This window comes from Vidua chalybeata, chromosome 28 (assembly GCF_026979565.1).
Source record: "Vidua chalybeata isolate OUT-0048 chromosome 28, bVidCha1 merged haplotype, whole genome shotgun sequence".
Taxonomy (NCBI): Eukaryota; Metazoa; Chordata; class Aves; order Passeriformes; family Viduidae; genus Vidua; species Vidua chalybeata.
Genome location: NC_071557.1, coordinates 4,000,074 through 4,023,508, shown reverse-complemented (window position 1 = coordinate 4,023,508; position 23,435 = coordinate 4,000,074). Strand labels below are relative to the sequence as shown.

General features: G+C 50.6%; 2 protein-coding genes across 6 annotated transcripts in view; one reads left to right on the top strand and one right to left on the bottom strand.

The window, feature by feature from the left end:
* Positions 1–9,920, top strand: part of SLC4A5 (solute carrier family 4 member 5) — a 69,081-nt gene extending 59,161 nt beyond the window's left edge. For 3 of the 4 annotated variants that reach the window (XM_053966338.1, XM_053966335.1, XM_053966336.1), the window contains 8 exons: positions 465–626; positions 1,382–1,560; positions 1,805–1,877; positions 2,072–2,140; positions 2,840–3,013; positions 3,822–3,983; positions 6,422–6,489; positions 9,280–9,920. In XM_053966338.1, coding sequence (XP_053822313.1) covers positions 465–626; positions 1,382–1,560; positions 1,805–1,877; positions 2,072–2,140; positions 2,840–3,013; positions 3,822–3,983; positions 6,422–6,489; positions 9,280–9,445 — 1,053 coding nt within the window. In that variant the 3' untranslated portion in view covers positions 9,446–9,920. Of the gene's footprint in view, positions 1–464; positions 627–1,381; positions 1,561–1,804; positions 1,878–2,071; positions 2,141–2,839; positions 3,014–3,821; positions 3,984–4,403; positions 4,486–6,421; positions 6,490–9,279 lie in introns of all 4 variants that reach the window. The other variant, XM_053966339.1, reaches the window with a different exon arrangement.
* A 2,334-nt stretch (positions 9,921–12,254) lies between these two features.
* MTHFD2 (methylenetetrahydrofolate dehydrogenase (NADP+ dependent) 2, methenyltetrahydrofolate cyclohydrolase) lies at positions 12,255–22,669 on the bottom strand. 2 transcript variants are annotated; one of them, XM_053966586.1, is made up of 8 exons: positions 22,563–22,669; positions 21,350–21,534; positions 20,525–20,647; positions 19,494–19,646; positions 18,378–18,485; positions 16,108–16,200; positions 14,884–15,009; positions 12,255–14,014 (listed from the first exon to the last, which is right to left on the bottom strand). In XM_053966586.1, exons 1-8 carry the CDS (start codon positions 22,646–22,648, stop codon positions 13,875–13,877), a joined length of 1,014 nt encoding a protein of 337 aa, XP_053822561.1. In that variant the 5' UTR covers positions 22,649–22,669; the 3' UTR covers positions 12,255–13,874. The 2 variants fall into 2 exon arrangements, with proteins under 2 accessions (XP_053822561.1, XP_053822562.1); XM_053966587.1 differs by lacking the exons at positions 16,108–16,200; positions 18,378–18,485.
* Between the last annotated feature and the right edge of the window lie 766 nt (positions 22,670–23,435).

Genomic DNA, 23,435 nt, shown 5'->3' with positions numbered 1-23,435 from the left:
GAAATCCCAATGAGGGCCCCAATGGAAATTCCAATGATGATCCCAATCAGGATCTCAATGGAAATCCCAATGGGGACCCCAATGGGGATCCCAATGTGGAACCCAAATGGAAATCCCAGTGGGGATTCCAGTGGGGATTCCAGTGGGGATCCCAGTGGGGATCCCAATGTGGAATCCAAATGGAAATCCCAATGGGAATTCCAATGGGGATCCCAGTGAGGATTCCAATGGGGAAACCAATGAGGACCCCAATGAGGATCCCAATGGAAACCCCAGTGAGGATCCCAGTGAAGATCCCAATGGAAATCCCAATAAGGATCTGGGGGCGGTTTGGGGCACAGGATTTAGGATGGATCTGGGATGGGGTTGTCCCCAGATGCCACCCCTTGGGTTTTCCTGACCCGTGCCGCGTTCCCGAGGTTCCAAGCCTGTTCCCGAGGTTCCGACCCCGTTGTCCTCCCCAGCCCACGCGCGTGGACCGGGGCTGGTTCGTGTTCCCCTTCGGGAAGAACCCATGGTGGGTGTACCTGGCCAGCGCCCTGCCCGCCCTGCTGGTCACCATCCTCATCTTCATGGACCAGCAGATCACGGCCGTCATCGTCAACAGGAAGGAGCACAAGCTGCGGGTGAGACCCCTGGGGGATCCCCCAGAGTACGCAGGGCACCCCAGATTTCCCCCACAGCCCTCAGGGCACCCCAGGATCCCCCAGAGCACCCAGATTTGGGGTGGGTTTGGGAGTTTGCCCTGGCTCCAGGAGGGGCTGCCCCTGGCTTCCGCCAACTGTGGGTTTGGGGTGATGGAGGGCCTGGGGGGTGAAGTTCTGTGGGTAACGGGGTGCAGGGGGATGATACGGAGTGATAGGGGGTGATACAGGGGGATGTGGGGTGATACAGGGGGATGTGGGGTGATTCAGGGTGCCCTATGTCCATGTGGGGCACATCACGGTGACACCGGGTGTTTTGGGGTGACACAGGCTGCTTTGGGGTGACACCAGGTGCCCTACGTCCATGTGGGGCACATCATGGTGACACTGTGTGCCCCATGTCCATGTGGGGTACGTCAGGGTGACACCGGGTGTTTTGGGGTGACACCACGTGCCCTATGTCCATGTGGGGCACATCACGGTGACACTGGGTGTTTTGGGGTGATGTGGGGTGATATGGGGTGACACTGGGTGCCCCACATCAGTGTGGGACACATCATGGTGACACCGCGTGCCCCATGTCCATGTGGGGCACATCATGGTGACACCAGGTGTTTTGGGGTGACACCAAGTGCCAAGGCCATTCAGGGCACACCCAAACCCTCCAAGAGGCCTCGGGGGTGCCTGGGGGACACCCCCAGGGCAGAGCCCCCAGAGCCCCCCGTGCTGTGTTGCAGAAGGCAGCCGGGTACCACCTGGACCTCTTCTGGGTGGGCATCCTGATGGCCGTGTGCTCCTTCATGGGGCTGCCCTGGTACGTGGCCGCCACCGTCATCTCCATCGCCCACATCGACAGCCTCAAGATGGAGACCGAGACCAGCGCCCCGGGGGAGCAGCCCCAGTTCCTGGGGGTCAGGTGGGTCCTGGGGGCCCAGGTGGGTCTGAGAGGTGTCCTGGAGCTGGGGGGACATCCCTGTCCTGGGCCAGGGAGGGATTGTCATGGAGGGGACACCAGGGACAGTGTGGCCAGGGAAGGATTGTCATGGAGGGGACACCAGAGCCAGCAGGGCCAGGGAGGGACCGTCATTCCCATTCCCACTGGAATTCCCGTGGTTCCTCGGCGGTTCCTCGGGCTGAGCCTGCTCCTGTCCCCTCTCCAGGGAGCAGAGGGTGACCGGCATCATCGTCTTCGTGCTGACGGGCATTTCAGTTTTCCTGGCTCCTATCCTGAAGGTAAAACATTCCCATCCCCCTTCCCCAAAGAGATTTGGGGACACGGGCATGAAAAGCTGGATCCTGCCCCGTCCTAGTGACCTCCAGCCCTGTCCCTGTCCCTGTCCCTGTCCCTGTCCCTGTCCCTGTCCCTGTCCCTGGGGAGGAGCTGCTGCCTCCCCTGGGCTCAGGGCCGTGGTTGTTCCTGTTCCCAGTACATCCCCATGCCGGTGCTCTACGGCGTCTTCCTCTACATGGGCGTGGCGTCGCTGAACGGCATCCAGGTGAGTGCCCTTCCTCCTTGGCATCCTCTTCCTCTTCATCCTCCTTATCCTCCTTGTTCTCATCCTCCTTGTCCTCTGTCCTCTTCGTCCTCATCCTCCTTGTCCTCTGTCCTCCTCATCCTCCTACTCCTCATCCTCTTCGTCCTCATCCTCCTCCCTCTTCCTCACCCTCGTCCTCCTTCTCCTCATCCTCTTCATCCTCATCCTCCTTGTCCTCCTCGTCCTTATTCTCATCCTCCTTCTCATCCTCTTTGTCTTTATTGTCTGCTTCCTCATCCTCCTCGTCCTCCATCCTCCTCATCCTCTTCCTTGTCATTCTCCTTGTCTTTGTCCTCCTCCTCTTCCTCATCCTCCTCGTCCTCCTCGTCCTCCTCGCCCTCCTCGTCCTTCTCCTCACTGGCCACAGACTGTCCCACACTGGCTCCAAAAGGAGGATTTTTACTCCAAAATTTCCACGCATGGGACAGCAGATCCCCAAAACCCCCTGAGAAACACCAAAAACCTGGAAATTCCCCATTTTGGGGGGAATAAAAGAGGCTTTTTCTGGGCAGCCGGTGGGGTGGGGCTGAGGATCAACCCCAGGCCTTCCTCCCCTGGTGGTTTTGGGATCACTGAAGCTCTTCCACCATTTTGGGGACTAAAAGAGGTTTTTCTGTGGGGTGGGGCTGAGGATTAACATGGACCTTCCTCCCCGGACAGTTTTGGGAACGTTGCAAGCTCTTCCTGATGCCGGCCAAGCACCAGCCCGACTACGTGTTCCTGCGGCATGTCCCGCTGCGCCGCATCCACCTCTTCACCCTGGTGCAGATCGTCTGCCTGGCCGTGCTCTGGATCCTCAAATCCACCGTGGCCGCCATCATCTTCCCCGTCATGGTAACCCCATCCTTGATCCAGAGGGTTTTTTTTGGGATTTAATGAAATTTTTGGCATGGTCCTACAATGGCCATCATCATCTTCCTCATCATGGTGATCCCATCCTTCCTGGAAGGGTTTTTTGGGATTTTTGGCATGGTCCCACCATGGCCATCATCATGTTCCCCGTCATGGTAATCCCATTCTCAATCCAGTGGGTTTTTTTGGGATTTAATGAAATTTTTGGTGTGGTCTCACCATGGCCGCCATCATCTTCCCTGTCATGGAAATTCCAACCTCGCCCCAAAGGAGGTTTTTTTGGGATTTAAGGAGATTTTGGCATGGTCCTACCATGGCTGCCATCATCTTCCCCGTCATGGTAACCCCATCCTTGATCCAAAGGGTTTTTTTGGGATTTAATGAAATTTTTGATGTGGTCCCACCATGGCCACTATCATCTTCCCCGTCATGGTGATCCCATCTGTGATCCAAAGGGGTTTTTTTGGGATTTTTGGCATGGTCACCACCATCATTTTCCCCATCATGGTGATCCCATCCTTCCCTGGAAGGGTTTTTTGGGGTTTTTGGTGTGGTCCCACCATGGCCACCATCATCTTCCCCATCATGTTAACCCCATCCTCGATCCTGAGGGTTTTTTTGGGATTTAATGGGATTCTTGGCATGGTTCCACCATGGCCACCACCATCCTTCTCCATCACGAGCAATCCCATCCTCGCTCCAGAGGGTTTTTTGGGATTTAAGGGATTTTTAGCTTGGTGGTCACCACCAGATCTTGGGTTGAGCTGCCCTTGGACCTCTCCCCTGTCAGATCTTGGCCCTGATCCTGGTCAGGCGGCTTCTGGATTTCGTCTTCTCCCAACACGACCTGGCCTGGATTGACAACATCATCCCCGAGAAGGAGAAGAAGAAGGAGGACGACAAGAAGAAGAAGAAAAAAGGCAACAAAGGCGACAGCAGCAGCGACGAGGAGGTGGGCGCGGGGTCACCAGGGGCTCCCGGGGACATCCCAGACCTGGGGAGGGACAATTCCCACGGAAACCTCCGGGTTTGGGATGAAGGTCTTGGATTCCTGGAGCTGTTCCGGGGCAGGGACAGAAGCGGGTTCTGTGAGTGAGGGGCTCCATCTAGGGGATGTCCCAGAAGCTGGAAAATCACGGCCAAAGAAAGGAAATCCTCCGGGAGAAGAGCCCAAATCTCCCAATTTAGGGCACGGCACCATCGATCAAAGCCTCGGAGCAACTCCTGTCCCAGGATTTGGGAAGAGGAAGGCAAAGCCTCCTCCTCCTCCTCCTCCTCCTCCGGAGGTCTCGGGTCGCTGTGGGAGCTCCAGGCGGTCTCAGAGCCCCCACAGGCGCTGCCTTCAGCAGGAATTTCCCCGTTTCTTCCCCAGTTCCCACCTCCCTCAGTCATTAAGATCCCCATGGAGCCCCTGCCCGCGCAGCCCCAAAACGGGGGCCCCCATTGCCTCAGCCGTAAGTACCGAGCCCAGGAGCCTCTCCTAACCCCTCCCCGGGCTCCGCTCGGCACTAACCCCGCTGGACACGCACCCGACCCCGCCCAGAGCACCGGGATCAGGAAAACCCACCGGGGAAACCCACCAGGATCAGGGAAAACTCACAAGGGAAACCCACCGGGATCAGGGAAACCTACCAGGAGAAACCCCCCAGGGGAAACCCCCTAGGGAAAGCCACCAGGGAAACATACTAGAATCAGGGAAATCCACCAGGATCAGGGAAACCCACCAGAGAAACCCACACAGGGGAAAACCCACCAAGAGAAACCCCCTAGGATCAGGGAAAACCCCCCCAGGATCAGGGAAATCCACCAGTGGAAACCCATCAGGATCGGGGAAACCCACCAGGGAAACCTACCAGGATCAGGAAAACCCACCAGGAGAAACCCCCCAGGGAAAACCCACCAGGGAGAAACCCCCCAGGATCAGGGAAACCCCCCAGGGAAAACCCACCAGGGAAAACCCACCAGGAGAAAGCCACCAAGATCAGGGAAATCCACCAGGGGAAACCCATCAGGATCAGGGAAACCCACCAGGGAAACCTACCAGGATTAGGGAAACCCACCAGGATCAGGGAAACCCGCCAGGAAAACCCACCAGGGGAATCCCACCGGAGAAACCCACCAGGGGAAAACCCACCAGGGAAACTCACCAGCTCCAGAGCTGCCGGAGCACCGCTCATCCCAAAGATTGCCAAGATTTCCATAAATCACAAAAAAAAAAAATCTGGGAATCTCCTGGGTTTTGTCACCCCCGAGCTGATGAGGGTTTGTGAAAATCCTCTGAGTTTGGGATGGTCTGGAGCCCCCAAAAGCTTCTCGTGGTGGAGTTTTATGGTTGGGAAAGAGCAGATTCGGCTCCGCCATCACCAAAAAGACTCGGAATAAATTTGGGGTGGTTCATTCCACAACCCCAGGGAGCTTGAGCTCAGTTTAACCCCTTAACTGCTGCTGGCAGGGCTTTTCCTCACGCTGATCGCCCCCAAAAGCTGCAATTCCCAGGAGTTTTCCTCCTCCTCCCACTGCCCAGAAAGGTGTGATCGGTGATTTTGGCACAGGAATGGTGAAATTGATGATTTTGGGACAGAAAAGGTGGGATTGGTGAATTTGGGCCCAGAAAGGTGGAATTGATGGTTTTGGCAATGAAAGGTGAAATTGATGATTTTGGCCCCAGAAAGGCAGAATTTATTATTTTGGCCCAGGAAAGCTGAAATTGATGATTTTGGCAATGAAAGGTGGAATTGATATTTTGGGACAGAAAAGGTGGGATTGATGAATTTGCCCCAGACAGGTGGAATTGGTGATTTTGGTCCAGAAACGTAGAATTTATTATTTTGGGAATGAAAGGTGAAATTGGTGACTTTGGCACCAGAAAGGCAGAATTTATTATTTTGGCCCAGGAAAGGTGGGATTGGTGATTTTGGCCCAGGAAAGATGAAACTGATAATTTTGCCCCAGAAAGGCAGAATTTATTATTTTGGCCCAGGAACGGTGGGATCAGTGATTTTGGCAAAGAAAGGTGGGATCGGTGATTTTGGCCCAGGAAAGGTGGGATTGGTGATTTTAGCAATGAATGGTGGGATTGGTGATTCTGGCACAGGAAAGGTGAAATTGATGATTTTACCCCAAAAGGTAGAATTTATTCTTTTGGCCCAGGAAAGGTGGGATCGGTGATTTTGGCCCAGGAAAGGTGGGATCGGTGATTTTGGCAAAAAAAGGTGGGATCGGTGATTTTGGCCCAGGAAAGATGAAATTGATAATTTTGCCCCAGAAAGGCAGAATTTATTCTTTTGGCCCAGGAAAGGTGGGATCGGTGATTTTGGCCCAGGATGCAGCGGGGGCCCAGGGGGATTTTTGGGGTCACCCGGGCAGTGTTTCAGCTGCGTGTCCCCGCAGGAAAGAGGGCCTCCACCTGGAGCTTTGCGTTCTGACTCCTCCCCGAACGGCTCGGACATGGACCGCAGGTACCGGGGACCCCTCCCCATCCCCATCCCCATCCCCATCCCCATCCCTGGGGGAGGATTTTGGGATCCTCCCGGCTGATGCTCCACCATCCCCGAGCAATTCCCAAAAGCACAGGGAAACCTTGGCAGCATCCCTCTGCTTTTGGGGTGGTTTTGTTGTCCCCCACCGTGGGGTTGGAGCTGTAAAAATTCTGCTTTTTTTGGATTTTTCCGACTCTGAATCCTGAATTTCGGGAAGATCTTCTTTGGGAATCTCAGTTTTTATAAGGTCGATTGATAACCTTGAATCTCTAAAGAATAAATTGAATATTGTCCAATTAGAAGAGGTCATTTCCCCCAGGTTTTGCCCCACTGGGGTTGTTCCAATTTTTGGAACCAAAATTTTTGGAATTTTTGGGATTGTTCATCTTTGCCTTTTGAGTTGTGGTGGAAAACAAAATCATCTTGTCAGGCTTCTCCTTAAGACGAAAGAGAATTCCAATGTGCATTGGAAGGGTTAATTGATAATTCTAAAATCTGAGAGAAAGGGAATGAAAAATGCCAAAAATATAAGCGTGTATGAACAGTCAGCCAAATATGTTAATATGTGAAAAATATATAGGAAAAATCTAGGAAAAATATGTTAAAATGTAGGAAAAAGAGATGAAAAATAGATAGGAATAAACTATGAATATGGGAAAAATATATGCGAAATATATGTTAAAATGTGTATAGGAAATAAAAGGAAAATATGTAGAAAATATCAATAAAAATATATAGAAAATATATGGAAAATATATAGGAAATATATGGGAACTATATGGAAAATATATAGGAAATATATGGGAAATATATAGGAAAATATATAGGAATAATACATGAATTATATAGGAAAAGTATAGGGAAAAAATAGGAAAAATATATGGAAAATATGTAAGGAAAATCTATGAATAATATATATAAAATATAGGAAAAATATATGGAAAATATACAGGAAAATATAGAAATAATATATGAAAAATATATATCAAATACATGGAAAATATATGAAAATTATATAGGAATGATATAGGAATATATGAAAATTATATTGGAATAATATATGAATACATGAAAAAATATATTTAACACACATGAAAAAAGATGGAAAATATATATAGAAAATAATAAATATGGAAAATAATAAATATGGAAAATATACAGAAATTATATAGAAATAATAGATTAAAAATATAAAAATACATGGAAAATATGTGAACATTTTATAGGAATAATATATGAATATATGAAAAAATATATGAAATACACATGAAAAATACATGGAAAATACATGAATAATAGATATAAAATACAGGAAAAATACATGGAAAACATATGGAAAATACATAGAAATAATATATGAAATATATATATAAAATACATGGAAAATATATGGAAAAATATAGAAGTCGTATATTAAATACACGGAGAAGATATGAAAATTCTACAGGAATAATATATGAATACATGAAAAAATACATGAAATACACATGAAAAATACATGGAAAATATACATGGAAAATATATATGGAAAATAATAAATATTGGAAAGATCTGGAAAATATATGGAAAATATATACAAATAATATATTAAAACTATAAAATACATGGAAAACACATGAAAATTCTATAGTAATAATATATGAATATATGAAAAAATATATAAAACACACATGAAAAATAGATGGGAAATATATGAATAATACATATAAAATATAGGAAAAATATATGGGAAATATGTAGAAATAATATATGAAAAATATATATGAAATACTTGGACAATATATGAAAATTCTATAGGTATGAATAGATGAACGTGTGAAAAAATACATGAAATACACATGAAAAATAGATGGAAAATAGATGAAAATTCTATATATGAAAAAATATATGAAATACACATGAAAAATAGATGGAAAATATACATGGAAAATATATATGGAAAATAATAAATATTGAAAATAACTGGAAATTATACGGAAAATATATAGAAATAATATATTAAAAATATATATGAAAATTAGAAAATATGACATATGAAAAATATGAAAATTATAAAAATATGGATTAATATATGAATACATGAAAAAATATATGAAATACACATGAAAAATATATGGAAAATATACATGGAAAATATATATGGAAAATAATAAATATTGAAAATATCTGGTAATTATACGGAAAATATATAGAAATAATATATTAAAAATATATATGAAAATTAGAAAATATGACATATGAAAAATATGAAAATTATAAAAATATGGAAATATATGGAAAAAATAGATGAAAATTCTATAGCAATAATATATAAATATGTGAAAATTCTATAGGATTAATATATGAATACATGAAAAAATATATGAAACACACATGAAAAATGGAAAATATATGAAAATTCTATAGGATTAATATATGAATATATGAAAAAATCATATGAAACACACATGAAAAATAGATGGGAAATAGATGAAAATTCTATAGGTATGGATATATGAATACATGAAAAAAATATATGAAACATACATGAAAAATAGATGGGAAATAGATGAAAATTCTATAGGTATGAACATATGAATACATGAAAAATAGATGGGAACTGGATGAAAATTCTATAGGTATGAACATATGAATACATGAAAAATAGATGGGAAATAGATGAAAATTCTATAGGTATGAATATATGAATACATGAAAAATAGATGGGAACTGGATGAAAATTCCACAGGAATAATTAACGTATGTATCTATATGACCCTCTGCCCCCAGCATCACCCTCCACCTGAAGATCTCGTGCCCGTCGTCGCCCGCCTTCAGCTACCCCCGCAGCGCCGTGTGCGCCGTGCCCCAGGTGAAGATCGAGATGGAGTCGGACTACGAGGACAGCGACGCGGAGAAGGCGCCGCGGGACATGGGCAGCGAGACCACGCTATAGCCCCGCCCAGCAGCCAAACTCGATTTAATTTATATATATATATATATATATGTAAATGGATGTATATGTATGTATAGAGGTAGCGCCGCGGGCACGTGCACGGATAAAGGAATCGGCTTCGCTTCTCTTCGCTGGACGCGGGCGGCCCTGGTGGATTTAGGGTTTGTGCCCCTGTGGATTTAGGGTCTGTGCCCCGGTGGATTTAGGGTCTGTGCCCCAATGGATTTTAAGATTGCACACCCTGGTGGATTTAGGGTCTGACCCTGGTGGATTTAGGGCCCTGCACCACGGTGGATTTAGGGCCCCGCGCCCCCATGGATTTAGGGTCTGTGCCCTCGTGGATTTTAAGATCGCACATCTCGGTGGATTTAGGGTCTGACCCTGGTGGATTTAGGGCCCTGCACCACGGTGGATTTAGGGCCCCACGCCCCCATGGATTTAGGGTCTGTGCCCCAATGGATTTTAAGATCGCACACCCCGGTGGATTTAGGGTCTGACCCTGGTGGATTTAGGGCCCTGCACCACGGTGGATTTAGGACCGCACGCACCCCAGTGGATTTAGGGTCTGTGCCCCGGAGGATTTAAAATCTACCCCAGTAGATTTTAGGGTCTGAGTCCCCATGGATTTAGGACCCTGCGCCCCAGTTGATTTAGGGTCTGTGCCCCAGTGGATTTAGGGCTGCACACCCCAGTGGATCTAGGGTTGCACGCCCTGGTGGATTTAGGGCCCTGCACCACGGTGGATTTAGGGTTGCACACCCCGGTGGATTTATGGCCCCATGCCCCAGTGGGTTTACGGTCTGAGCCCCCGTGGATTTAGGGCCCTGTACCATGGTGGATTTAGGGCCCTGCACGCTGCAGTGGATTTAGGGTCTGTGCCCCAGTGGATTTCAAGATCACGCACCCCGGTGGATTTAGGGTCTATGCTCCTGTGGATTTAGGGCCGCAAACTCCGATGGATTTACAGTCATGCACCCCAGTGGATTTAGGGCCCCGCACCCCGGTGGATTTACAGCCCCACGTACCCCGGTGGATTTAGGGTCTATGCCCTGGTGGATTTAGGGTCGCACACCCTGGTGGATTTTAGGGTCTGTGCCCCTGTGGATTTAGGGCCCCACGCCCCGGTGGATTTAGGGTCTGTGCCCCAGTGGATTTAGGACCCCACGCCCCAGTGGATTTTAGGGTCTGTGCCCCAGTGAATTTAGGGCCCTGCACCACGGTGGATTTTGGAAATCCCCAAATCCTCAGAGACTTGAAGGCCGTTTCCTCTTTATGGCATTTCTGGTTCTGGCACAGCTCCGGGGACTCGTGGCAGTGCCCACCATGTCCTGGTAACGCCCAAACCCTGCCCCGGTAACATCCAAACCCTGCTCTGGCAAAGCCCAAACCAAACCCTGCCCTGGCAGTGCCCAAACCCTGCCCTGGTAACATCCAAACCCTGCCCTGGCAGTGCCCGCCATGCCCTGGTAACATCCAAACCCTGCCCTGGCAGTGCCCAAACCCTCTCCTGGTAACATCCAAATCCTGCCCTGGTATTGCCCTGGCTCCTCCTGGAGCTCTGGTCCCCTCCCCGTGCCAGCTGCGGCGTGCTCCGGGTAGGTTTAAGGTTAGGTTTAAGGATTTAATCCCGGTTTAATTCTGTTACTCTGCAGCATGCTCCGTGTAGGTTTAAGATTTTAATCCTGGTTTAATTCGCTTTCTCTGCAGCGTACTCGGTGTAGGTTTAAGGATTTAATCCCGGTTTAATTCTGTTTCTCTGCAGCGTGCTCCGGGTAGGTTTCAGGTTAGGTTTAAGGATTTAATCCCGGTTTAATTCCCTCTCTCTGCTACCCAGGGCTGGGGTTGGCCTTTCTGGGGAGGTTTGGGTTAGTGCCAGGCTCAGCTCAGCTCGGCGCCGCCGCCTGACCCGTTTGTACTTCTCGGTGACAGAACCCAATAAAAACCTCGAAGCACCAGTGTGGGTCTCATCCAAGAACCCCAAAATCAGAAATAATCCTATATAGATCTGGTTTTAAAGTATTAAAAACATATAGATCATTAAGATATATATTAATATATAATTATATATATAATTACATAAAATTTTTAAAATATATAATTATATATATAAAAATACAAATATTCTTGAATATATAAAATATTTTAAAATATACTTTCTATATAAATATAAATTATTTATATTAATTGCATATAATCATGATAAATCAAGATTATGTGAATAAAACCTGCAAGATCATAACAGAATATATATTTATATATTATATATAATAATATATATATTATAATATATATATATTATAATTACCTATAACATAATAATGATAAATCATGATTATATTAATAAAACCTCCAGGAACATCATAAAATATTTATTTATATATAGAAATATATATATATAATTATTATACATAATATAACCATGATAAATCATAATTATATTAATAAAACCTCCAAGATCATGATAGAATATATATTTATGTTTATATATTATATATAGAGTAATTATATACAATTATGATAAATCATGATTTTAGGAAAAACCTCCAAGATCAAATTATAATATATATTTATATATTTGATAATTATATATAATTATGATAAATCATGATTATATGACCAAAACCTCCAAGATCATAATAAAAATATATATTTAAATATATATATTTATATATTTATTTATATAATAATATTATATATATTTATACAAATATATTTATACAGCTTTAAAAGCGAGCTTTAAAACCCAGCTTTAAAAGCGAGTCCTGCTCCTTTCCCAGGACGGCTCAAGAATCATTCCAGGGCACAAACAGGAATTTATTTATTTTTATTTATTTTATTTGGTTTTTTTGCTTTATTCAGGCAGCCTGCGCTACTCCCCGGGTACTCCCACCTTACACACCGCTCAGCAAAGCTCCCCCCACCCCCAGGGCTTCTTTGGACACAAAAAAAGGCTTTTACAAAATTCCCCACCCGTTCAAAGAGCAAGAAAAGCCCGGCCTAGCTGAACTCCTGCACAGGCCCAGGACTAAAGTATGGCTTTGATTTTTAGTTTTAGTTTTTTTTTTTTTTTTTTTTTCCAAGTAATTTCTCTAGAGAAGAGTTTAAACTAAAATCCAGCACTGAGGGGGAACTGGAAGTGCCAGGCTTTGGGAATTCCATCAATCCCAGCTCAAACACAAAACTGAGTTTGGATAATCCCAACTCAAACAAAAACCCGGAGTTTGGGTACAAAGCAGGAGGAGTGTGGATAATCCCAGCTCAAACACAAAGCTGAGTTTGGATAATCCCGGCTCAAACAAAAACCAGGAGTTTGGGTACAAAGCAGGAGGAGTGTGGATAATCCCAGCCCAAAACCAAAGCTGAGTTTGGATAATTCCAGCTCAAAAAAAAAAGCAGGAGTGTGGATAATCCCAGCTCAAACACCAAGCAGGAGGAGTGTGGATAATCCCAGCCCAAAACCAAAGCTGAGTTTGGATAATCCCAGCTCAAAAACAAAGCAGAAGCATGAATAATCCCAGCTCAAACACCAAGCAGGAGGAGTGTGGATAATCCCAGCCCAAAAACAAGGCAGGAGCATGGATAATCCCAGCTCAAACACCAAGAGGAGGAGTTTGGGTAATCCCAGCCCAAAAACAAGGCAGGAGCATGGATAATCCCAGCTCAAAGACAAAGCAGGAGGAGTTTGTGTAATCCCAGCTCAAAAACAAAGCTGAGTTTGGATAATCCCAGCTCAAAAACAAAGCAGAAGCATGAATAATCCCAGCTCAAACACCAAGCAGGAGGAGTGTGGATAATCCCAGCCCAAAACAAGACAGGAGCATGGATAATCCCAGCTCAAACACCAAGAGGAGGAGTTTGGGTAATCCCAGCCCAAAACCAGAGCTGAGTTTGGATAATCCCAGCTCAAACACCAAGCAGAAGGAGTTTGAATAATCCCAGCTCAGCCAAGCCTCCAATAAATACCTGTGACCTCAGATGGGGACAAGCCCCACGTGTGAGACAATAAATAACAAATATGGCATTTTCTCTCGGTCAGAATGGCGTGCTTAGGCCTGGCTCTGAGGAGCCCCGCTTAGGCCTGGCTCTGAGGGGCCCCGCTTAGGCCTGGCTCTGAGGGACCCCGCTTAGGCCTGGCTCTGAGGGGCCCCTTGTTAAACCCAGCTCTGAGGGACCCCTTGTTAAGCCTGGCTCCAAGGGTCCCTTGCCAGGCCTAGCTCCAAGGGCCCCCCCATTAAGCCTGGCTCTGAGGGGCCCCTTGCTAGGCCTGGTTCTGAGGGCCCCTCATTAAACCCACCTCCAAGGAACCCCTCGTTAAGTCCAGCTCTGTTTAGAGCCTGGTTTCACCAGTTTCTTGTCAGCGATGATGGTGTTCAGAGGGACCCCTCGCTAGGCCTGGCTCTGAGGGGCCCCCCGTTAAGCCCGGCTCTGTTTAGGCAGGCAGAGCCTCGAGCTCCTGTGGTTTCAGCAGTTTCTTGGCAGCGATGATGGTGTTCTTCATCAGCATGGCCACCGTCATGGGTCCCACGCCGCCGGGTACCGGTGTGATGTAGCTCGCCTTCTTCCTCACCCCTGAGGGGAAAAGCTCGGCTTAAGGGCCGGGCGAGGCCACCCGGCCTAAAGCCACACAGGTTCTGTCGGGATTAAGGCTTTAGGAACAGGGCCGGGTGTTTTTTCCCTGTTGGACAGTGGGGCAAGGTCCAGCCTGGGTGTGAAGGCCAAGGTGGGGAAAGACACCAAGCCAGGCCTAAAAATGCCAAGCAAGGCCTGGAAGCACAAAGGTCCAAGGTGGGGAAAGGCACCAAGCCAGGCCTAAAAATGCCAAGCAAGGCCTGGAAGCACAAAGGTCCAAGGTGGGCAAAGGCACCAAGCCAGGCCTAAAAGCGTCAAGCCAGGCCTGGAAGCACAAAGCTCCAAAACAGCAAAAATCAAAAGTGCCAAAAAGCTGGGCCTCAGAGCCCCAGAAAGTCAGGCCTAAAAGCACCAAAAAGCCGGGCCCAAAAGCACCAAGCAAGGCCTGGAAGCACAAGGGTCCAAAACAGCAAAAAGCCAAGCCATAAAGTACCAAAAAGCTGGGCCTAAAAGTGTGCTTTAGGGAGTAAGTAGTAAGGCCTAAAAGCACAAAAAGCCAGACCTGGGAGCCCCGAAAAGCCAGGCCCAAAAGCGCCAAGCCAGGCCTAAAAGTACAAAGATCTGTGAGCGCCAAAAAAACAGGCCCAAAAGCACCAAAAAGCTGGGCCAGAAAGCATTAGGGCCTAAAAGCCAGGCCTAAAAGCTGATTTTTAGCACAGAAACGCCAAATCCAAGCCCAGGACTGGAGCAGGGGCAGACGGACACGGATGCGTCCTGAGCGCGGTGACACAAACCAGGCTTTGTCCCCTCCTCGGTGCCCACAAAAGCTGATTCTGAGCCTAAAGAGATGATCCTGAGCCTGTCCTCACCTTCAAAATCCACGTCCCCGACCAGCCTGGGCTGGGCCGTGAGCGGGTCCTGCACCCGGGTGATGCCCACGTCGATCACCGCCGCACCCTCCTTGATCATGTCGGCCGTGATCAGGTTGGGGATGCCTGGAGAACGCAGCCACAGCTCAGAGGGGCTCCAAGGCCCCGATCCTCCTGATCCCAACGTTCCCAGGATGTCCCGACCCACCCGGGCTTTAGGAATTTTAATGCTTTTTTCCAAGTTAAACCATCCTAAGGAATGTAAATCTACCCCACTCATGCCAGTTCCCAGGATGTCCCGACCCACCCGGGCTTTAGGAATTTTAATGCTTTTTTCCAAGTTAAACCATCCTAAGGAATGTAAATCTATCCCACTCATGCCAGTTCCCAGGATGTTCCAACCCACCTGGGCTTTCCTGCTTCCCAAAATTATTGGATTCAGGTATTTTAAGGGTTTTTCCAAGCTAAATCATCCTAAGAAATGCAAATCTACCCCCTGATCCTCCTTATCCCAACATTCCCAGGATGTTCCAACCCATTTGTGATTTCCTGCTTCCCAAAAATTATTTGATTCAGGAATTCTAAGGTTTTTTCCAAGCTAAATCATCCTAAGAAATGTAAATCCATCCCCCTGATCCCAACATTCCCAGGATGTTCCAACCCATCTGGGCATTCCTGCTTCCCAGAAATTATTGGATTTGGGAATTTTAAGGTTTTTTTCTAACCTAAACCATCCTAAGAAATGCAAATCTACGCCCTGATCCTCCTCATCCCAACATTCCCAGGATGTCCCGATCCATCTAGGCTTTGCTGCTTCCCAAAAATTACTGGATTCGGGAATTTTAAGGGTTTTTTCGAAGCTAAACCATCCTAAGGAATGTAAATCTACCTCCTCATCCCCTGCCAGGGATGCCAGGGTAGGTTTTTGGGGTGTCTGTGCAGGGTTGCCAGGGTGGGATTTTGGGGTGTCTGTGCAGGGCCAGGGAGGGATTTTGGGGTGCCTGTACAGAGCCAGGAGCTGCACCCACAACCCTGCTGGCTTCCCTCCCACCCCACCCCACGACTCCCCAGGTGCGTTTGGGGCGTTCCCAAGGCAGAACCCCCCAAAACAACGCGGCTTTTGTGCCTCAAGTACGGGAACCCCCAGCCCCAGGAGCCCCCCCAGGATGTTCCAGGACGAGGATTCCCAGCAGGAGCAGCCCCCAGGCCCGGCCAGCCCCCGACCTGCGGCTGCCACCACGATGTCGGCGCGGATGGTGTGCTGCTTCAGCTGCTCCTTGGGCGTGTAGCGGTGCGAGATCGTCACCGTGGCGTCACCTGCGGGGACAAGGAGGGGGCCACCGAGGGGTCACTCCTGGAGCCAGCTCTTCCAGGGAGCCACCGCACCCCGAGATGGCTCAGCCGGCCCAAACGGCATCAACGGAGCAGGATGGCTTCTGAGGGAGTGATGGAAACAGGAAAAGTTCTAATAAAAGGCAGAAGAACGAAGTTCTTACAGAGAAAAACTGAGCTGAGGGCAAGAGGTTTTTTTGTTCTTGCTAAAACACCCCACAAAAGCGATTATTTCTTTTGTTCTCTTTTTTTTTTTCTAGTGAATTACCCAGGCAGGACCTCTTGGCCTCTGTCCAATCGACAGCGCCAGGTTGGAGGTGAAGCCCCAAAGGTCCCATGAGGTGTCTTTGTACTTAATTTGGGAGAGAAACTTGTGGGCTTTTTGCCTTTTTAAGGAGACAAAGGATAATTTGGTCACTCCATCAACAAGGGGCACGTTCCTACAGGCCAGGAATTCACAGCTCCCAGCACCCAAACCCAGCCACTCCTCTGCTTCTTTACCTCCAAGGCCACCCCTGTGCTCCTCAGGAACATCAGAGCCTGCTGGTGAGCCCCAAAATCAGCCTCTGGAGGGACAGGCAGGGATTGGGGGTGGAACAGGACAAGGAGCTGCTGAAGGTTTTCATCCCAGTTTAATTCTGTTACTCTGCAGTGTGCTCTGGGGTAGGTTCAAGGTTTAATCCTGGTTTAATTCCCTTTCTCTGCAGCGTGCTCTGGGTGGAGTTGCTGAAGGAGGCTCAGGGGTGGAAGAGGACAACGAGCTGCTGAAGGTTTTAATCCCAGTTTAATTCTGTTACTCTGCAGCATGCTCCGGGTGGGTTTAAGATTTAATCCTGGTTTAATTCCCTTTCTCTGCAGCGTGCTCCAGGTGGAGCCATGCTGAAGGAGGTTCAGGGGTGGAACAGGACAAGGAGCTGCTGAAGGTTTTAATCCCAGTTTAATTCTGTTACTCTGCAGTGTGCTCCAGGTGGGTTTAAGGTTTAATCCTGGTTTAATTCCCTTTCTCTGCAGCGTGCTCCGGGTGGAGCTGCTGAAGGAGGCTCAGGGGTGGAAGAGGACAAGGAGCTGCTGAAGGTTTTAATCCCAGTTTAATTCTGTTACTCTGCAGCATGCTCCAGGTGGGTTTAAGATTTAATCCTGGTTTAATTCCCTTTCTCTGCAGCGTGCTCCAGGTGGAGCCATGCTGAAGGAGGCTCAGGGGTGGAAGAGGACAAGGAGCTGCTGAAGGAGGCTCAGGGGGGACCTTCTGGCTCTCCACAACTCCATGGTGACCCAGCCAGGGCAGGGTCAGGCTCTGCTCCCAGGAAACAAAACAGCCCTAGGAGAGGTTTAGGATTGGATATTGGGAAAAAATTCATCATGGGATTATGTAAAATAGGAACAGGGACAGGATGGGACAAAGCAGCCTCAAGCTGTGCCAGGGGAGGTTTAGGGCTGGATATCAGGAAAAAAATCATCATGGAATTATGTAAAATAGGAACAGGGACAGGATGAGATAAAACAGCCTCTGGAGAGGTTTAGGGTTGGATATCAGGAAAAAATTCCTCATGGAGAGGTTGTAAAATATTGGAAGAGGCCACCCAGGGAAAGGAGGGAGGCCCCACCCCTGAAGTGCTCAGATCAGGTGTGGATGTGGCACTTGAGGCCATGGTGACCGTGGCTGTGAGATGGTCACTTCATCATCCTGGAGACCTTTCCAAACCTGAACAAGTCTGTGATTCCAAGACTGTTGCCCTGTTCTTTTCAGGGTTTTAAAGCTCTTCCAAAAGTTTTCCATACCTTCTAATGTTTACATATTTCTACTGCAGTTTCACACACTGTTCATATAAACAATGGTCATTTTACATTCCTCTTTGCAAGTGGAAAAAATTAATAAACTGTTCGTTTAACCAGTGTGGTTGGAGAGGTGGCAGTTTCACCCTCCAATCCCCTGCCACTTTTGCTACTGTAAATATTTGAGTCAGAAAATAAAATCCCTCTTGGAGTTCTTTTCTTTTCTCTTTTTACATCTAGCAGCCATATAGAAGTTATTTCATATCACAGTGTAACACAAGGCCACACTGAGGATTATTTCTCCCAGCTCCCTGGCCCTGCTGGGAGTGCTTTAGGAGGTTTAGGGGAGGGATTTGGGGTCTCTCCCTGAGGTTCCCCCACTGTCCTACCTCCGGGGCGCTCGTGGCGGCCGTCGGTGTGCAGCAGCATGGCGATGGGCATGCCCACGTTCTTGGACCTGCCCGCCACCACCACATTCCTGCCCAGCGTGGGGATTCCTGCAGGGGACACAGCACAGCCTCACATGCTGGCCTGGCCTGGGAGGGCTGATCCAGCCCGGAGGGACCAGCATGGGCACCCCAAAATGCCAGCCTGGGCATCTCTGGGAGCCCTGCACAGACACCTCAAAATCCCACCCCAGGCCCTGCACAGACACCCCAAAATCCCACCCTGGCAACCCTGCACAGACACCCCAAAAACCTACCCTGGGCATCCCTGCACAGACACCCCAAAATCCCACCCTGGGTGCCCTGCACAGACACCCCAAAATCCCACCCTGTCATCCCTGGCAGCCCTCAACCACTCCTCGTGTGGCCCCTCCAGACCCTTCCCCACCCTCATGCCCCTCCTTTGGGCACTCTCGAATCATTTATTGTCTTTTTTACACCGTGTCACCCAAATCTGGTGAGTTTTGAGCTGAGGCCAGCACAGCCCAGAGCAGAGAAGGACAATCCCTGCCTGGCCCTGGTGTCCCCTCCAGGACAGGACAATCCCTGCCTGGCCACGCTGTCTCTGATGTCCTTCAATCCAAGCTGGAATTCCAGAATCACCAAATCTCCAGCTCCCACCCGAGCTGGAATTCCCAGAAATCCCTAAAAGCTGCAGCAGCAACTCTCACTTGAACTGGAATTACCAGAATCCCCAAAAGCTGCAGCAGCAGTTCTCACCCAAGCTGGAATTCCCAGAAATCCCCAAATACTGCAGCAGCAGCTCCCACTTGAGCTGGAATTCCCAGAATCACCAAACCACCAGTTCCCACTTGAGCTGGAATTCCCAGAAATCCCCAACAGCTGCAGAAGCAGCAGCTCTCACCCAAGCTGGAATTTCCAGAATCACCAAAATCTGCAGCAGCAGCTCCCACCTGAGCTGGGATTCCCAGAAATCCCCAAACGCTGCAGCAGCAGCTCCCACCTCAGCAGGAATTCCCAGAATGACCAAACCACCAGCTCTCACCTCAGCAGGAATCCCCAGAAATCCCCAAAAGCTGCAGCAGCAGGAGCTCTCACCCGTTCTCTGGATGATCTCCCAGACGCCCCGGGGCGTGGCAGGCAGCATGGAGTCCTGGTCCAGGCACATCCTGCCCACGTTGAGCACGTGGAACCCGTCCACGTCCTTGTGCGGGCTCACGGCGTTGCAGACCCGGCGCTCGTCGATGTGCTCTGCAGAGGGCAGGGGCTCAGGGAGCAGGCACACAGCTGGGCTGTGCCGCCAGCTGTGCCCGTGAGCCCGAGTCCTGGCATGGAGCTCTGACCCCAAACTGGAGCTGTGACTCTGAGCCTTGAGCTGGAATTGTCACCCCAAGCCTTGAGCTGGAATTGTCACCCCAAACTGGACATGTGACCCTGAGCCCTGAGTTGGAATTATGATCCCAAGCACTGAGCTCTGATCCTGAGCCTTGAGCTGGAATTGTGATCCCAAACTGGAATCGTGACCCCAAACTGGAATTGTGATCCTGAACCCTGACCTGGAATTGCAACCCTAAACTGGAGCTCTAACCCCAATTCTTGAGCTGGAATTGTCACCCCAAACTGGAGCTGTGACCCCAAGCCTTGAGCTGGAATTGTCACCCCAAACTGGAGCTGTGACCCTGAACCCTGAGCTGCAATTGTCACCCCAAACTGGAGCTCTGACCCTGAACCCTGAGCTGGAATTGGGACCCCAAACTGGAGCTGTGACCCTGAGCTGGAATTATGACCCTGAGCCTGAGCTGTGCCCCTGGAGCCCCTTCAGAGTGTGGGGCCTGGCCCTCCCCAGCACTCCCAGTTGCAGGCTGGCAGCTCCCAGCATAGGGCACTGGGAGCACCGTGCAGGGCCAGCCCTGCTCACACTGAGGCCATTTTCAGGCAGCCCAAGGCCACGCACGCCCAGCTCGGGAAGCTGATACTCCCACCCAGGAATAGATGCCAGGCCCAGAGGCTGAGCCCTGCAGCAGCTGCTGCTGAGGGGGAGGATCAGGGCAGGATTCCCCCCATGCTGCCCCATCCTGCAGCCCTTGGAAGCGTTCTGGGAATGCAGGAGGGGGAGCTGAGCTGCTCACCAGGCAGGGGAAGCTGCACCAGGAGCCCGTCCACGGCCGTGTCGCTGTTGAGTTTGGCAATCAGCTCCAGCAGCTCCTCCTCGGTGATGGAGGCTGGCCTGAGGATGGTCTCGCTGCTGATCCCTGGAATCACCAAATCCACGGAGTCAGTGAGGCACAAAAGAGAGATTTTCCCAGAGTTTGTGGATTTAAACTGCCCCGTTTCACTGCCTGGCTAAATCTGGGAGGTGCACGCTAAGGACGGAAGGGTTTGTGCAGCTCCCAGGCTGGAGAGACCTTCACAAGCCTTGGGATTTGTTGTTGAGGATGATTTTATGGGGCTGGTGGCCTGGGAAAGGGGGTTTGGGACCCTGCCAGAGCAGGGAGAAACCCAAGCAAAGGCTGCTGCCATGAAAATAAAACCACATGGCCTGAGAGGACTCTCTGGACACAATAAAAAGGGATGTTTGCCTCAAAATCTCAGTTCCAGCTGTTGAGACCCAGGTGAAATGACACCATTTACTGCAGGACCTTGGACTGCAGGATGGAGCCAGAGGGCAGCGAGGCTGCTGAACAGGGGCTGCGTCCCAGGCAGATGGGGAAAGGAGGCCAAAAATTCCCTCCTGTGCTTTTCATGGCTCTGGGAAAGCTGACAAATGCCAATCCTGCCCCGAAGGATCCGACTGATCGCAACCAAGCACACCTCAGTACAACTGGGCAGCCACGAGAACCCAAATTTCAAGTGAAGCTGAAAAGCCAGCAGGTGGGTGCATCCCAAAAAAAGCTTCCAGCATCGAGGATTCCCAACCAAACAGCGTTTTTAGGGCAGGAAACCCCTCCACTCACCCACATCAGCCGCTGCTTTGGTTTTGTTGAGGACGTAGGAGTGGCTGGCTGGGTTCTCCCCCACCAGCACCACGCTCAGGTGGGGCCTCCTGTTGCCGGCAGCCACCCACTGTTGCACCTCGTGCCGCGCTTCCTGCCGGATCTGCCGCGCCAGCTTCCTCCCCGAGATCACCACGGCGTCCCCCCTGCAGCACAAAAAGGCTCAGCACGGCCTCGGGTCCGCAGCTGCCAGCCCCGGGCAGGATGGAGCAGGAAACCAGGGGGAAAAGGCTCCGGCCCTGGTGCTTCGTCAGGGCCTTTGGCACCTCTGTGCTCGCTCCTGCCCAGCTGAACGTGTTAGGCTCGGTTCCAGCATCAAAGCTGGGACCAAATGGGGCAGAATCGGAATATCCCGAGCTGGAAGGGACCCACTAGGATCAGTGATTACAACCCAAAATCCCACCCTGTGCAAGCCCGGGAATGTTGTGCAAACACTGTTTGGAGCAGGGTGGGATGCTCGGGGGTCTCTGTCCCTGTCACACAGGGAGTGCTCAGGGGTCTTTATCGCTGTCACACCAGGGAATGGTCGGGGGTCTCTGTCCTCGTCACATAAGGGAATGGTCGGGGGTCTCTGTCCCTGTCACAGCAGGGAATGGTCAGCGGTCTCTGTCCCTGTCACACCAGGGAGTGCTCGGGGGTCTCTGTCCCTGTCACACCAGGGAATGCTCAGGGAGGTCTCTGTCCCCATCACCTCAGTGCCCAGGGAGTACTCAGGGTGGTCTCTGTCCCCCTGATACCAAGGAATAATCAAGAAAAGGAAGGGTGGTGGTGGTCTCCTTTCTCACTCAGGGGGTTTCTGTCCCTCTCACTCTGGGGGATGCCCGGGGCTGTCTCCGTCCCCCTCACCCGGGGCTGTCTCCGTCCCCCTCACGCCGGAGCTCCAGGGTCGCTCCCGCTCCCTCCCGCCCGTGCCGGGGCAGCCCCGCACTCCCACGCAAGGCGGCCGCGGGATTTCATCAGCCTGCAGCGCCCGCCGCGACCGCTAGGGGCCCGCCCACCGCCCCCGGAGCCGCCGGGACCAAACGGGCCGCGACCCCGGCCCGGGGACCGCCCGAACCGGGCCGGGCCTCGCCCCGCACAGCACTCAGCGCGCCGGGCCTGGGCGGAGCGCGGCGGGCGCTGCTCCCACCTCCCTCCCAAGCATCCCCGCACATCCCCGGTGTCCCGGCCGTACCGGGCGGCGCTGAGGTGCAGGCGGCGGGCGCGGGGCTCCAGCGCGGCGCGGCTGAGGGCGCTGAGGGGCCGGAGCGCGGTGGCCATGGCGCGGCTGAGCCTGACAGGCGGCGGGAACGGCACTGAGGGCAGCGCGGCTTCCGGCTCCTTATATAGCCGGCAAGCCCCGCCCCCACGGCGGTAGCCAATGGGGTTCAGCCCAAAGGTGATTCATTTGGGTTTCACCTTCGGCGGCGGGAGAACCGCCGGGACCGGAATCTGGGAGCGATCCCGGCAGCTCCAAACGGAGCGGAAAATAACATAAACACCGTGAGATCGGTGGGTTTGGATATCTAGTGTCACCGCGCACGGGTCCGGCAGTGGGCACAGGGTGGGTGGGTGAGAGGCTGGAGTGAGCCCAAAGGTGCCCTGGGCTGAGCCCCAGCGCGGGCGGGTCCCGGCAGGAGCCGCCACCGCTCCCTCAGCGCAGCCCGGCCCGGCTCGGCTCGATCCGCTCCCTCCGCCCTTTCCCGCTGCCCTCAGTCCGCTCCCTCATTCCTTCCTGCTCCCTCAGTAAGTTCCCTCAGCCCTCTCCGCTCCCCCACTCCGTTCCCGTTCCCTCAGCCCTTCCCGCTCCCTCAGCCCTCTCCGCTCCCTCACTCCGTTCCCGTTCCCTCAGCCCTTCCCGCTCCCTCAGCCCTCTCCGCTCCCCCACTCCGTTCCCTCAGCCATTCCCGCTCCCCGATCCCTCTCCCCTCCTTCTCCCTCAGCCCGTTTCTGCTCCCCCTCAGTCCCCCTTCCAGCCCAGGAGGACCCTCCTGGCCTCCAAGGATGGATAAATCCCACAGGAGGGCTCTTCTGGGCTCCAAGGACAGGTAAAACCTTCCGGGGGGAC

Coding starts and splice junctions, on each gene's coding strand:
- MTHFD2 (XM_053966586.1), bottom strand. CDS start 22,648: ATGGCCACCGCGCTCCGGCCCCTCAGCGCCCTCAGCCGCGCCGCGCTG. Junction 15,010..16,107: donor CATCGTGGTGGCAGCCGCAG/GTCGGGGGCTGG, acceptor TGCGTTCTCCAG/GCATCCCCAACCTGATCACG. Junction 14,015..14,883: donor CGGGGACGTGGATTTTGAAG/GTGAGGACAGGC, acceptor TTTTCCCCTCAG/GGGTGAGGAAGAAGGCGAGC.